Source organism: Brassica rapa, chromosome A03 (assembly GCF_000309985.2).
Source record: "Brassica rapa cultivar Chiifu-401-42 chromosome A03, CAAS_Brap_v3.01, whole genome shotgun sequence".
NCBI classification, from domain to species: Eukaryota; Viridiplantae; Streptophyta; class Magnoliopsida; order Brassicales; family Brassicaceae; genus Brassica; species Brassica rapa.
In genome coordinates, this window is record NC_024797.2 from 14,408,102 (window position 1) to 14,419,969 (window position 11,868).

General features: G+C 34.4%; 2 protein-coding genes across 2 annotated transcripts; both read right to left on the reverse strand.

The window, feature by feature from the left end:
• Positions 1 to 1,614: 1,614 nt before the first annotated feature.
• LOC103858726 lies at positions 1,615 to 4,938 on the reverse strand. The gene is made up of 2 exons (XM_033286181.1): positions 4,860 to 4,938; positions 1,615 to 4,567 (listed from the first exon to the last, which is right to left on the reverse strand). The coding sequence occupies exon 2, from the start codon at positions 4,563 to 4,565 to the stop codon at positions 3,324 to 3,326; it is 1,242 nt and encodes a 413-aa protein (XP_033142072.1). The 5' UTR covers positions 4,566 to 4,567; positions 4,860 to 4,938; the 3' UTR covers positions 1,615 to 3,323.
• Positions 4,939 to 7,654: 2,716 nt separating this feature from the next.
• On the reverse strand, positions 7,655 to 8,557 carry LOC103858727 (ubiquitin domain-containing protein 7SL RNA1-like). Its single transcript, XM_009136136.2, has one exon. It carries the CDS (start codon positions 8,555 to 8,557, stop codon positions 7,655 to 7,657), a length of 903 nt encoding a protein of 300 aa, XP_009134384.1.
• Between the last annotated feature and the right edge of the window lie 3,311 nt (positions 8,558 to 11,868).

Sequence of the window (11,868 nt, forward strand, 5' to 3'; positions counted from 1 at the left end):
AACATTTTGGTTCAAGATTCTCAATTGTATCGAAGTGATCAACATGGTGCCACTAGAATGAACCGTCATCATCCATCCATTACATTCAGTTTATATGTAAACTACCCTTCTCAAGGCAGACTTAAAGACGTTGGATAAGCTTGATAACACAAAATTGTGATGCTGATGCTCTAAGGCCATATGCGTTAGGCCACCATCTGTAAAGTACTCTACTTTTAAAGACCTTATTTTAAGAAATGTTTGATGGTGCATGTAGTGTCTACCAGAGAAATGGGAGTGTTCTTCACTTCTTCTTCTACTATTTTGGTGTACTTTCCATTAACATATTTGGTTTCTACGTATTTTCTTACTAATTTTTGGTCACATGTCTTATACTTACTCCATTTTACAAAAATATGATTTTGATTTTTTTTCACACATATTAATAAAATAATTAAAATTCATTTATGTTCTTAATAAATACATCAATTTCACCAATAAGTTTTAAAATAAATAAAATTATTTAGAAAATCAAAATATTTGTAATTAATTTTGAGCTCAAAATAGATATAAATTATAGTATTGATATTTTAAAATAACATTTTTTATGTAACAAAGTTGGTCAAAATTACACTTTTTTATAAAGAGTTTTCTTCGGTTCACCAACCAATAATAGTTCTTTTTCACTTTATATTCAGTTTTTGAAAGAAAAAAAAACAAAATAGTACAAATTTGCCAAATTATATCAATTCTATTAAATCAGGAGCATGACCGATTGATAAATTATTAGTCCAACATCAAAATATGCACGTGAACTACTTAAAAACTAACTAACTATGCACGTTACAAACCTTTGTTTTTTTTGTTTTTAAGTTTCACTCTCTATCTTATCTCTTGGGTCGATAAAAGGTGAGCTCTCCTTCCTCCAGTCCGGACGGCGCGTGGCGGCACATACCGACGACCGAAGGCCTCTCCGTTTAGATTTCTCTCTCTCATTTTGCTGCTGCTCCTCCTATCCGCTCTCCTTCGATATGCGTGTTGTCACGAGTTAGGGTTTGATGCTGGGGAGTACTCCGCTGCAGAGGGGTTTTCTTCTCCGGTGGTCTCTCAGCTCTCTCTGGGATTATGGCGAGGAGGTAGAGAGGTTGGTGGTCACGGCAGTTGGCTTTTTGGGGTTCGATGGTGGTCGATTATTCTCTCTTAGATCACATCTATGTTTTCTTTGTTTGAGAGGAGGAGGAGCGCTGTGTCAAATCTGGATCTTTGGTGGTTCGCTGCTTCGGTTTCAGGGCGCCATTCGGCTTGGGAGGATGTATCTCGTTGGTTCATAGAGCCTGGGTTTCTTCTCCTTAGCGCGGTGAGTGCTGGTGGGTCTCTCTTCCACGGTGGCGAGCTGTGGGCTTGAGCACGCAGGCGGGTTGGTGCTTGAATTCAGTGGCCGGCTCACATAGGTCTCGTCAGTGGTTTAATGAGCGGTTGTCTATTCCGCTTAAGTGGCCTTTGTGGCTCCCCATCTTCGGTCCTCTTCTTTGCGGTTCCTACTCCGATTAGTATGCCATGGTTGTATTTCACGTCTTTGCTGAGGCAAGTGATGGCTCTAGCAGCTCCAGTTTCAGTTAGTTGGTTCTTGGTTGAACTTGGCTCATTATTTTGCGGCAAGTTGTTGTTGCGGACTTGGACTAGCTTCGAGAAAGCGGTTTTGGTTATTGTGTCTGCCATGTCCTAACTAAATTGAGTTTGTGTTTAGTTTATTTTTTGTTCTCTGCTTCTTGTTAATCTCTGTAATTCTGTCAAAATCCTAAATGCCTAGTAATAATATACATTTTTACCAAAAGAAAAAACTATACACGTTTCAATATATATTTTGTAATCATTTTTTAGTTCCGAAATAATTGGGTCCACTTCTTCCTATAGCTTCTTTTTGAACGACCTATACAGCTAAATCTCTGTATGTATCCTATATTTTTGCGTAGGTCGATTTTCTTTTTACCAAATCTATGTATCTATTCTATCAAATTAATTTAATTTTAAACATAAATATGATTATAAAAAAAATAAACAAAAAAAATTTCTCAAAAAAAAATTAAAACAAAAAATATATTCGTAGTTTCAATGGACGGATCACAATCTAGTTATGTTTAAAAAAAAAGTAAAAATAAATAAAAAAATATTAATAGCTGCAAAAAAAAAAGAAATTATTGTTAACGTTGTTAACACTTCCAGCAAAACACTAAACCCTAAATCTTAAAACACAAAATCCTAAACCCTAAATACCAAACTCCAAACTCTTGCGTAAACTCTAAACTTTTGGGTAAACCCCTTTGGGTAAATCCTAAACCGTATGGTTTAGTGCCTAGGGTTTATAGTTTGCTGACGGCATTTAGGGGTTAGTGTTTAGTATTTAGTGTTTACAATTTAGGGTTTAGGATTTATCCAATGATTTAGAGTTTACCCAAAGGTTTAGTATTTAATATTTAGGATTTAGAGTTTAGTGTTTTGTTGACGGCGTAAACAATGTTAAAAAAAAAGTTTGAAATTATTAATATTTTTATTTATTTTTACTCTTTTTTTTCAAACATAATTTAACTCGACAAATTTGAAATATTTTGTTTCTTTTTTTCCAAAGCTAAATATGAAGTGGTAAACTATTATTGGTAGGGAGTGAACCCAAGAAAAACACTTTTATAAAGCAGAGAAAGTTTATTGTTTACTTAACAAGAGATTGTGTAATTCTGATTGTTCTCTTTGTTAATCAAATAAACAATAGTTGTTTAGTTGTTTGCTTAAACATAATCTTCAATAAAAATATGTAAAGCTATAAGGAATTAGAGGAGACTGGAGAGAGTCAATCCTTGTTGATTAATTAAAGATCAGTTTAAAGACAGTTTCTTTGTTTATTTTATTTTAATAATGAACCATAGTTTATGTTGTTGTACATGTGAATGTGTGATTCTACTAAACATCTTAACTCGTATTTTGTTTTGTTTGATATGATCTTCTCTTTACCTTTTGTCCACAATATGATTCTACAGTATTGCCATTTGGTGTTGTAGGAGGAGAATTTTAATTTCTAAAGTGTTCTAGCGAAATTTGAAAGGTGCATCCTCCATTACACCACATAGGCTCCAAATGTCTTATCTAGCTTAGACCATCCGATAAAACACAGAACTTAAAGTGTTCAAAAACAATAACAACAAGTCATTCTTCATTCAGATCATTTTAGTACATGTCATTTAGCATATTTGAAGAAAACTATAAAACAGAAAATGTCAAAGGTTGAACAAAGCAAAAGAACTATGAAGAAAGACTTAAAAGCTTCAAAGACCAAATGTTCAATCCATTCCCTATGTATGGTAGTCCTCGATAACAGGTCCAGGAAAAATCTCAATGGTATCACCGTTAGCTACTTGGTTCATGCTGAAGGACTTATCATCGTCCAACACTCTCTCTTTGTGCAGAAGGAAATACCCGTTTGCAGGCAGGTCTAGCAGATACTCCAGCTCTTTCTTCAGCTCTTCAACGTTATCACTCTCGTTCACATCAACCCGAAACATTCCCCCAGGTTTATCATACTGCGTCATGATAAGAGTCAGCTTCGGCGGTTGTAGAGACTTCTCGGTTTGAAACACTTGACTGCTGCTCTCTGCTGTTGAGTTTGACTTTACTGAAGAATGCTCCGTTTCAAACACTTGGTTCATGTTTAGGATCTCGTCGAATGTACTCGCAGGCCAGTTACTATCGGTTAAAATATGACGGTAGTCACCAAACGAGAAGTCTCCAAATGTGCTGGACATATCCGTTTGAAACATGTGGTCCTCGTTGGCGATAGCTCCATAAGTGTTAGACGGAAGATATGGCTCCTTCTGAAGAAAATCTTGATTCATCTGGTTTCTCCTCAATGATTCTTGAATCTTGTTGTTGTCTCCAAAGGTTGTCATCTCAGGCCAGAAACCTTGCTTCATGCTGATATCTTGAGGCATCTCTGGAAACAGACCATCGTTGCTCACAAGCCTATCTTGATTATAGAAAGCTTCACTTGCATGTGACAGTGGCGGCACTTGGTTGCTCCTCGCCATCGTACGCGGATCTTGATTAAAGAAAGCTGCACTTGCATGTGACGGTGGCACTGGAGACATCTGCGTTTGATGAAGAACTTGATTGCTCCTCGGCACTTGATTAAAGAAAGCTGCACTTGCATGTGACGGTGGCAGCACTTGGTTGCTCCTCGCCATCTTACGCGGATCTTGATTAAGGAAAGATGCACTTGCATGTGACGGTGGGACTTGATCGTAGTTGCTCCTACCCATGGAAGGGACGAACCCTTGGGTTGCATATGGAGATTGATGGAGCATTTGATTGTTATCAGCAAGTACCAAAAGGAGGAGGCGAGAGTTGTTGACGATACGATATACGCTGAGCTGATAATGATCTACAACAAGTTTGATGCCATTGAAGTAAAGGGTTTGCCTGGAAACAGGGATACCTTGAGAGTTCTCGATACTCATTTTGATATCAAACACTATATTACGAGGGTCAAGATCAAAAGATAACGTTGAGCCAAACATAGTGACCACGAACACCTTCATAACTGTATCATGGTTTTCTTGTTAGTACGCTGAATATCCGGATTGAATATTCCGAAACAAAACGTGATGGAAACGATAATATAAGGCTGTAAGAAGTTTGAAAAAAAAACATAAGGAAATAGACGAATATGTGGAGTCGAGATCTGATCTCTTTCTTTAACTCAACCAATCGTTCGTAGGTGAAATGGTTTCTGTATAATTTTTGAATCATCGGATAAAACCATGTGAGACTGTTTTGAATCACCCAAACAGAATCCGTAAACTTAACATTTACGCTATAGTTTCGAGACTTACTTTAGAAAACTTGAGGCACTGTTGAGACTTTTGTATATGGAAGATTATCTTGTGCAAGATTTTTTATTCATGAGTGTATCTATGACGGCGAGAATAAGATGTCTATTTATACGAGTGATTTACAAATCTTAGTCATGAAGTAATTTGGACATCTGTCACTAAGTTTACTAAGCTTTGGCCATTTGTCATCAAATCATTTGTTAACTAAGCTTAGACATTAAAATAGCTTAGTCACCAAATTTACTAAGATTAAGCCATTTGTCGCCAAATAAACTTAGCTTAGTCATCAACTTAGAGCCTGACTGGGCATCATAAAAAAGGAGAATGGCTCGGCTATACTATCCAGCCAAGCCAGAAAATGTAACTGCATTAGGGATGCGGTTGCGGGCGGTTATGAATGCTGGTTGTTACAGTTTTAAGCGTTTTAAAAAGATTTGTACTACTGATACAATGGTTTGAAATTGTTGCGTTTACGAGATACTTACAACTCGTTAACTATCAAATGCATCATGATTAAATTATAAATTAACAATATATACATTTTGTATAATTATAAAAGTATTTAAAATCATTATATTATAATAAATATAAAATTATATTTATAAAATTATACTATTAAATTTTAAAAAACTATAGAATTTTTTTTGTTTTAAAGTTTTATAGTATAAATTAAAATATAATATAGACTTTTTATTATTTATATTATTTCAATTTAAAATGTTTATTGAATATTTTTATTTTTATATTGTTTTTTTTAATAAAAAAATTGTACCCTCCCGCAACCGTTGGAGGGAACCAGCTTTTGAATTTCAGAGGTTTAAAGCGGTTTGAAGCGATTTATAGTGTTTTATGTGATTATTACAAAACGTCAACAACCGCCATCAACCGCAAAAGCTGCGTTTGCGGGTGGTAGAGGGGAAATGAGTCATGCCTTTAAGGCCCGACTGGTTCAAGCGCAGCGGTTACAAGTGCAGGAGTTTGCGGATGCAGGTGGTAGCGGTTTCAAGTATTATTAAGCGTTTTGTATGACTGGTACAACGTTTAAAAATTGTTGGGTTTGCAGAATATTTGTGACTAGTTGATCATAAGATATTACAACGGTTTAGTAATAAATTACCAATATTAAGATATTATAGCATTATAAAAATATAAAAACATACTATTGTAATAAAATATAATAATTATCAATATAATATGATTAATAATAATATTATGTTTATTTATTTAACTTTTTAAATTAGTTGAAAGTTATAATTTTAATTTTTTTTTGAAGATTTATATTAAAATTTAAAAGAATATTTTGTTTCGTTTTACATATGTGTAAATCTTTATATATGTATGTATATTAATTTTTAAAAATTCTAATGAATAGTTAGTTAGTTTAAAGTTTTTATTAAAAAAAAATGATTCTGTTTGTGAATTTAAATTAATATATAAAATATGTATATATTTTTATTTATAATATTTTCATTTTAAAATATTTTTGAAAAATTTGTTATATTTATTTATCCGCCCACAACAGTCCGCAGCTGCCTGCAACCGCAAACACTAGCTAGAACGAGCCTTTGATTTTAGGAGGTACGGAACGGTTTGAAACGATTTATAACGGTTTGTATGATTATTTCGAAACGATGTCAACCGCAAAGCTGCGTTTATGGGTGGTAACGGAGAAACGAGTCAGACCTTTAGTAAAATGCTTTTACATTGTCCACAGACAACTCAACATTTTACTCAGCCAACGGAATTGGAAAAATACGGTGGCCTTTCTCCATTTAAAGTCAAACATTTACTTTATACTAGATTATATTTTTACACGATTCATTAGACTTGTAAAAATTCTATTCAAACATCCGTACTTATTTTTACTAGGCCCAATCGACTTGTAAAAATTAGTATCCCCCACATTAATAAAATTAGTCTCAACACATGTAAAAAGACTCGGGAAATTATGCAGACTCAACTAATTAGACATAACTAAAAATTAGTATCCCCTACATTAATAAAATTAATCTAAACACACAGACTTTTCGAGAGCATAAACGAAAACTAACTATATATGATGTTTTAGCATTTTTCAGCCTTGAACTACACTGTTAGTATATGCCGACTTTAATGTCTTGAATCCTCCAAAATTTTACATCCGAGTCAACAAATATAACACAGCTGTGGGTCACAATAGTTAGGGTTCCGTCTTGCTTTCCCATGCATCCGATTTCAAAGATAGATCCTTTTCTGAAGGTATCAGTAGGTGCTTGATAGAGTTATTGATTTGTAAATAGACAACTGCAAACCTAATAATGGGTCAACTCATGCACATGCATGTTCCATTAAAAAACTCACCAATCTAAGGAGGAAGTCCAGACTCGATCCATTACTACCGTGTTGCCTTTTAATTGCTTGGAAACCTTTGATAATGTGATATTTCGTTTTATTTATGAAGAAAACATTAATCTTCAAGAAAAGAATGTGAAGCTATAAGGAATTAGAAAGACCGGAAGTAGATCCTTGTTGATAAAGATCAGATAGAAGACAATTTATTAGTTTATTAACAATGGACCATAGTTTTTGTTTTGTTCGATATGATCTGGTCTTTAACTTCAGTCTACAGTATGGTTAAAGGTACATACACGCCAAATGTGTTCTTTAGATTAGACCATCCTATCAAACACAGAACTCAAAGTCCTCAACAAAACAAAAACAGCAAGGCATTCATCATTTAGATCATATTAGTGATTACATGTCTTTTAGCATATTAGCAGAAAATGCACAGAGTCAAAGACCAAATGATCCATTCCCTATGTATAGAAGTCCTTGATATCAGGTTCGGGCAAAATCTCAATGGTATCACCGTTAGCTACTCGGTTCATGCTGAAGGACTTATCATCGACCAACACTCTCTCTTTGTACTTAAAGAAGTACCCTTCTGCAGGCAGATCTAACTGATACTTCTGTTGCATCTTCTCCAGCTCTTTCCTCAGCTCTTCAACGTTATCACTCGCATTCACATCAACAAGAAAGTCACCCCCAGGTTTATCGTAATGCGTCATGATTACTGTCAGCTTCTGCGGCGGTGGAGCCAAATCTTGATTCTCGTTGTCTCTCCCACACGATTCTTGAATGTTAACGTTGTCTCCGGTTGTCCCAGGCCAGGAACCTTCCATTTTTCTGGTTTCTTGGGCTGTCCAAGGCAATGGAGCTCTTTCAAGAAACTCGTCCATGGAAAATGACTCTAGTACATCGGGTTGATGAAGCACTTGACCGTCGTTGCTCTCAAGCCGATCTTGATTATAGAAAGCTTCACTTGCATGTGAAGGTGGTACTTGGTTGCTCTTCGCCATCGTATGCGGATCTTGATTAAAGAAAGACGAACTTGCATGGGACGGTGGCAGTTGATCGTAGTTGCGCATCGCCATGGAAGGGACGAAGCCTTGAGTTGCATATGGAGATTGGTGGAGCATTTGATTGTTGACGTGATCATCACGTACTTCGAGGAGGAGGCGAGAGTTACTGAGGATACGATACGTTGGGAGCTGATAACGATCTACAAGAAGTTCCACGCCATCGAAGAAGAGCTTTTGCGTGGAAACAGGGATACCATGAGAGTTCTCGATCCGCTTTTTGATATCTGAAAGTTTATTGATGGGACTAAGATCAAAGGTGAACGTTGAGCCAAACTTAGTGTCCACGAACACCCTCATAACTGATAAACAAGAAAGAGAGAGCCAAGAGCGAGAGAGAGAACGTACGTGATGATAATCTGTAACGAGAGTTTGATTTAAATCAAATTATTCACGTATCAAATGGATTATGTGTCCCTTAAGTTAAAGAATCTTAAGCGTCAACAACTAAATTGATCCCGCGGTTAATAATAAGCATTCTTTTGTGTGCGGTTAATAAAATCTGATTGACTAAATACTGTAAAAACTTTGGAATGGGTAAATGTTTCAACAGCCTAATATAAACTACAAAACTGAAATAAAAATTATAAAATTTTGATTGCGCTAATCTGATTTGAACTAATAGAGTGTTCCTCTGGCTAGTTGGGAATCAGGCTATCATGATGAATGCGGAGAGATATAGATGACATCTCAGTGGAACTGATGTGTACCAATACAAAGGAGGGGTTGAGACGATTTTACATGTTCTTAGAGACTGTCCTGCAATGGAGGGAATCTGGAATAGATTCGTCGCAGGTACTAAGCGGCATGCCTTCTTCTCGATGTCTTTGTTTGAGTGGTTATATCGGAACTTATGTGATAACGATGCTCCAAGTGGGATACCTTGGACCACGACGTTTGCCTTGGCTGTATGGTGAGGATGGAAGTGGAGGTGTGGGAATGTGTTTGGGGATAATCGTCTTTGGAGGGATAAAGTCCAGTTTTTACGTAACTTGGCCAGCGAAGTGACGTGTGTGAAGAAGGCGGAGGAGGAAGACATGATTATGAAACAAAGGGTGGAGATAATGATTGGATGGACGCCTCCTCGGATGGGTGGATGAAACTGAACACTGATGGAGCATTACATGGTAACTCGGGGCTGGCGTCGGCTGGAGGGGTGCTGCGTAATGGTAATGGTGAGTGGTGTGGTGGATTTGCTCTCAATATAGGGAGGTGTTCTGCGCCTCTGGCGGAGCTTTGGGGGGTCTACTATGGCCTTGTGATTGCTTGGGAGAAAAACATAAGTAGGTTGGAGGTTGCTTCTAAAATGGTGGTGGGCTTTCTTTCGGCAGGGATCGAAGATACTCATCCGTTGTCTTTCCTGGTACGCTTGTGCCATGGCTTCTTGACGAGGGACTGGTTGGTCCGCATTGTTCATGTGTATAGGGAAGCTAACCACTTAGCTGATGGGTTAGCTAACCTTGCTATTTCTCTTCCTTTTGGTTTTCATCGTTTTGATGTTGTTCCAATAGAGCTTGTTAGTTTGATACGAGAGGATGTTGATGGCTCATTACAGCCACGACAAGTTCGAATGTAGTTTGAAGTTGTTCTTTTAATAAAATTGGGAGGCTCTCTCCCATCTTCTTACCAAAAAAAAAAGAAATAAGAGCTTGATATATATTTTAAGTGAGTAGCAAAATAATTTTGTCTATTATTATATGTATATTATCTAATTTTGAGCAATAAGCATCACTAATATAAATATTTTGAATAAAATGAGAAAAGTGAACTAGAAATATAGGATTAAGTATACTTATGTTTGGTTATCTTCGGATATCCATTCGAGTTTGGATATTATCTGTTTGGATTCAAATATTACCCGAATTGGTGAAATAAGTAATTTGTTTTGTTGTTCTAGAATTAGATGATATTTAGACTGAGCTGGTGAATATATACTAGAAAGACATTTATATTTTGAATCTGCATTTATATATTCTATAACAGCTTGATATATTAGATTTGAACACTAATCTGTTAATATAGTTTGCCGGTGATTTTTTCAAAATTTTGATTCTTAAATACTTATCTAGAGTGAAACTATTTTTTACAGATGTTCATTTTTTAAAAATTGACACTAAATTAATTCACCGAATTCATAGAAGAAGTTAAAAAAAAAGAAACTTAACTCATATCAATAAAACAAAGACGAGAATGAAATCATAATTTTATAGAGGTAGAAAATGAACTCACTTATAGAGAGTCAATAGTAAACAAATCGAGAACAAAAAACCTAATCATCTTTCATCATTATACAATCGATGTTGCCTATTTGGTTTTGGTGATTTGTGTCAGCCGCAAAACTTAATTTTATTTTGTGCATATAAAGTTTTAAAAAATAATTAAAATGAGATGTAATACGTTAACTCTTCAACAATGATGATATATTTAAGAAACCAACATGTATATTCGTCATTTTATAATTGATAAAGACTGTAGTGTTACAAAATGTTAAAACTATTTAATAAACAAACATTATTATAAGAAGTCACCTCGCGCATGTGCACGGGTTATCATCTAGTCCATAATTAATATGTATAAGTTTTATGACTTTTAAATTATAAAAAGTTAATTTTAACTACTAAAATCAATACTATTAAAATAGGATCATGTCCAATTGATAAATGTTTTGTCCAATTATTTAGAACCTAATTATTCATTGTACAACACAAATTCTATAACCATAAATGTTTTCTTACTAATGAAATAATTTTGTAACCTCCACTTTTCCATATGTTTCGGGAACCATTTTGTTCAAGTCGACAGTTACGAAAAAAAAAATATTATTATTTTCTTTTGGTGTATATACCAAATACGGATGATTAAATATTATTATTTTCTTTTGTTATATATTGCCACATTATTTTAAGAAGAATATGGTTTAATTAATGTTTTAAACACAGTCTAGATGTTGAATCTGATTACCATGTTTAAAAATATAGTAAATTTTTAATATTTAAAGTATTTATTTTCATTTCACATAAAATATAATTTAAACAGTTTTTATAACAACTTAGTATTACGACATATAATAAAAATACAATAATATCAAAATTAATAATTATTTAAATATCTGATTCAAACATTGAAATTAAATTTTAAATTTTAGAGAAAAAAATTAGATTATATATCGATCACCCATAGGTTCAACATGCAGCTTCTGGTTATTGTGGTTTTTGCGGATTTTATCAAGTTTTTAATTAATGGATATTTCTTGAAACTCAAAACGGATTACATATCGAATCACTGGGTTTATAGGTTCAGCCACAGATCCGAATTGGATTTAAGAAAACTGATTTAAATACACAAATATTTTAAATAGACAAAATCCCGACAAATTAGCAAAATATGTTATTAAATCATGATCAATCTTATTTTTTATCCACTTAAATATATAGTCGACTCCTAAATCTTTTAAGTTGGTGATATTGTAATATTTATCATTAATGAGATATAAAATTTAATTATGTGATGAGATTTTGGCTTAAGTCTAATGAGGTTTCGAATTTTTGGAAGTAGTGATTTAAATCTGATTTAGATATTTATAAATTTTGTTTCAGTTCATATTTTTACGG

Coding starts and splice junctions, on each gene's coding strand:
- LOC103858726 (XM_033286181.1), bottom strand. CDS start 4,565: ATGAAGGTGTTCGTGGTCACTATGTTTGGCTCAACGTTATCTTTTGAT.
- LOC103858727 (XM_009136136.2), bottom strand. CDS start 8,557: ATGAGGGTGTTCGTGGACACTAAGTTTGGCTCAACGTTCACCTTTGAT.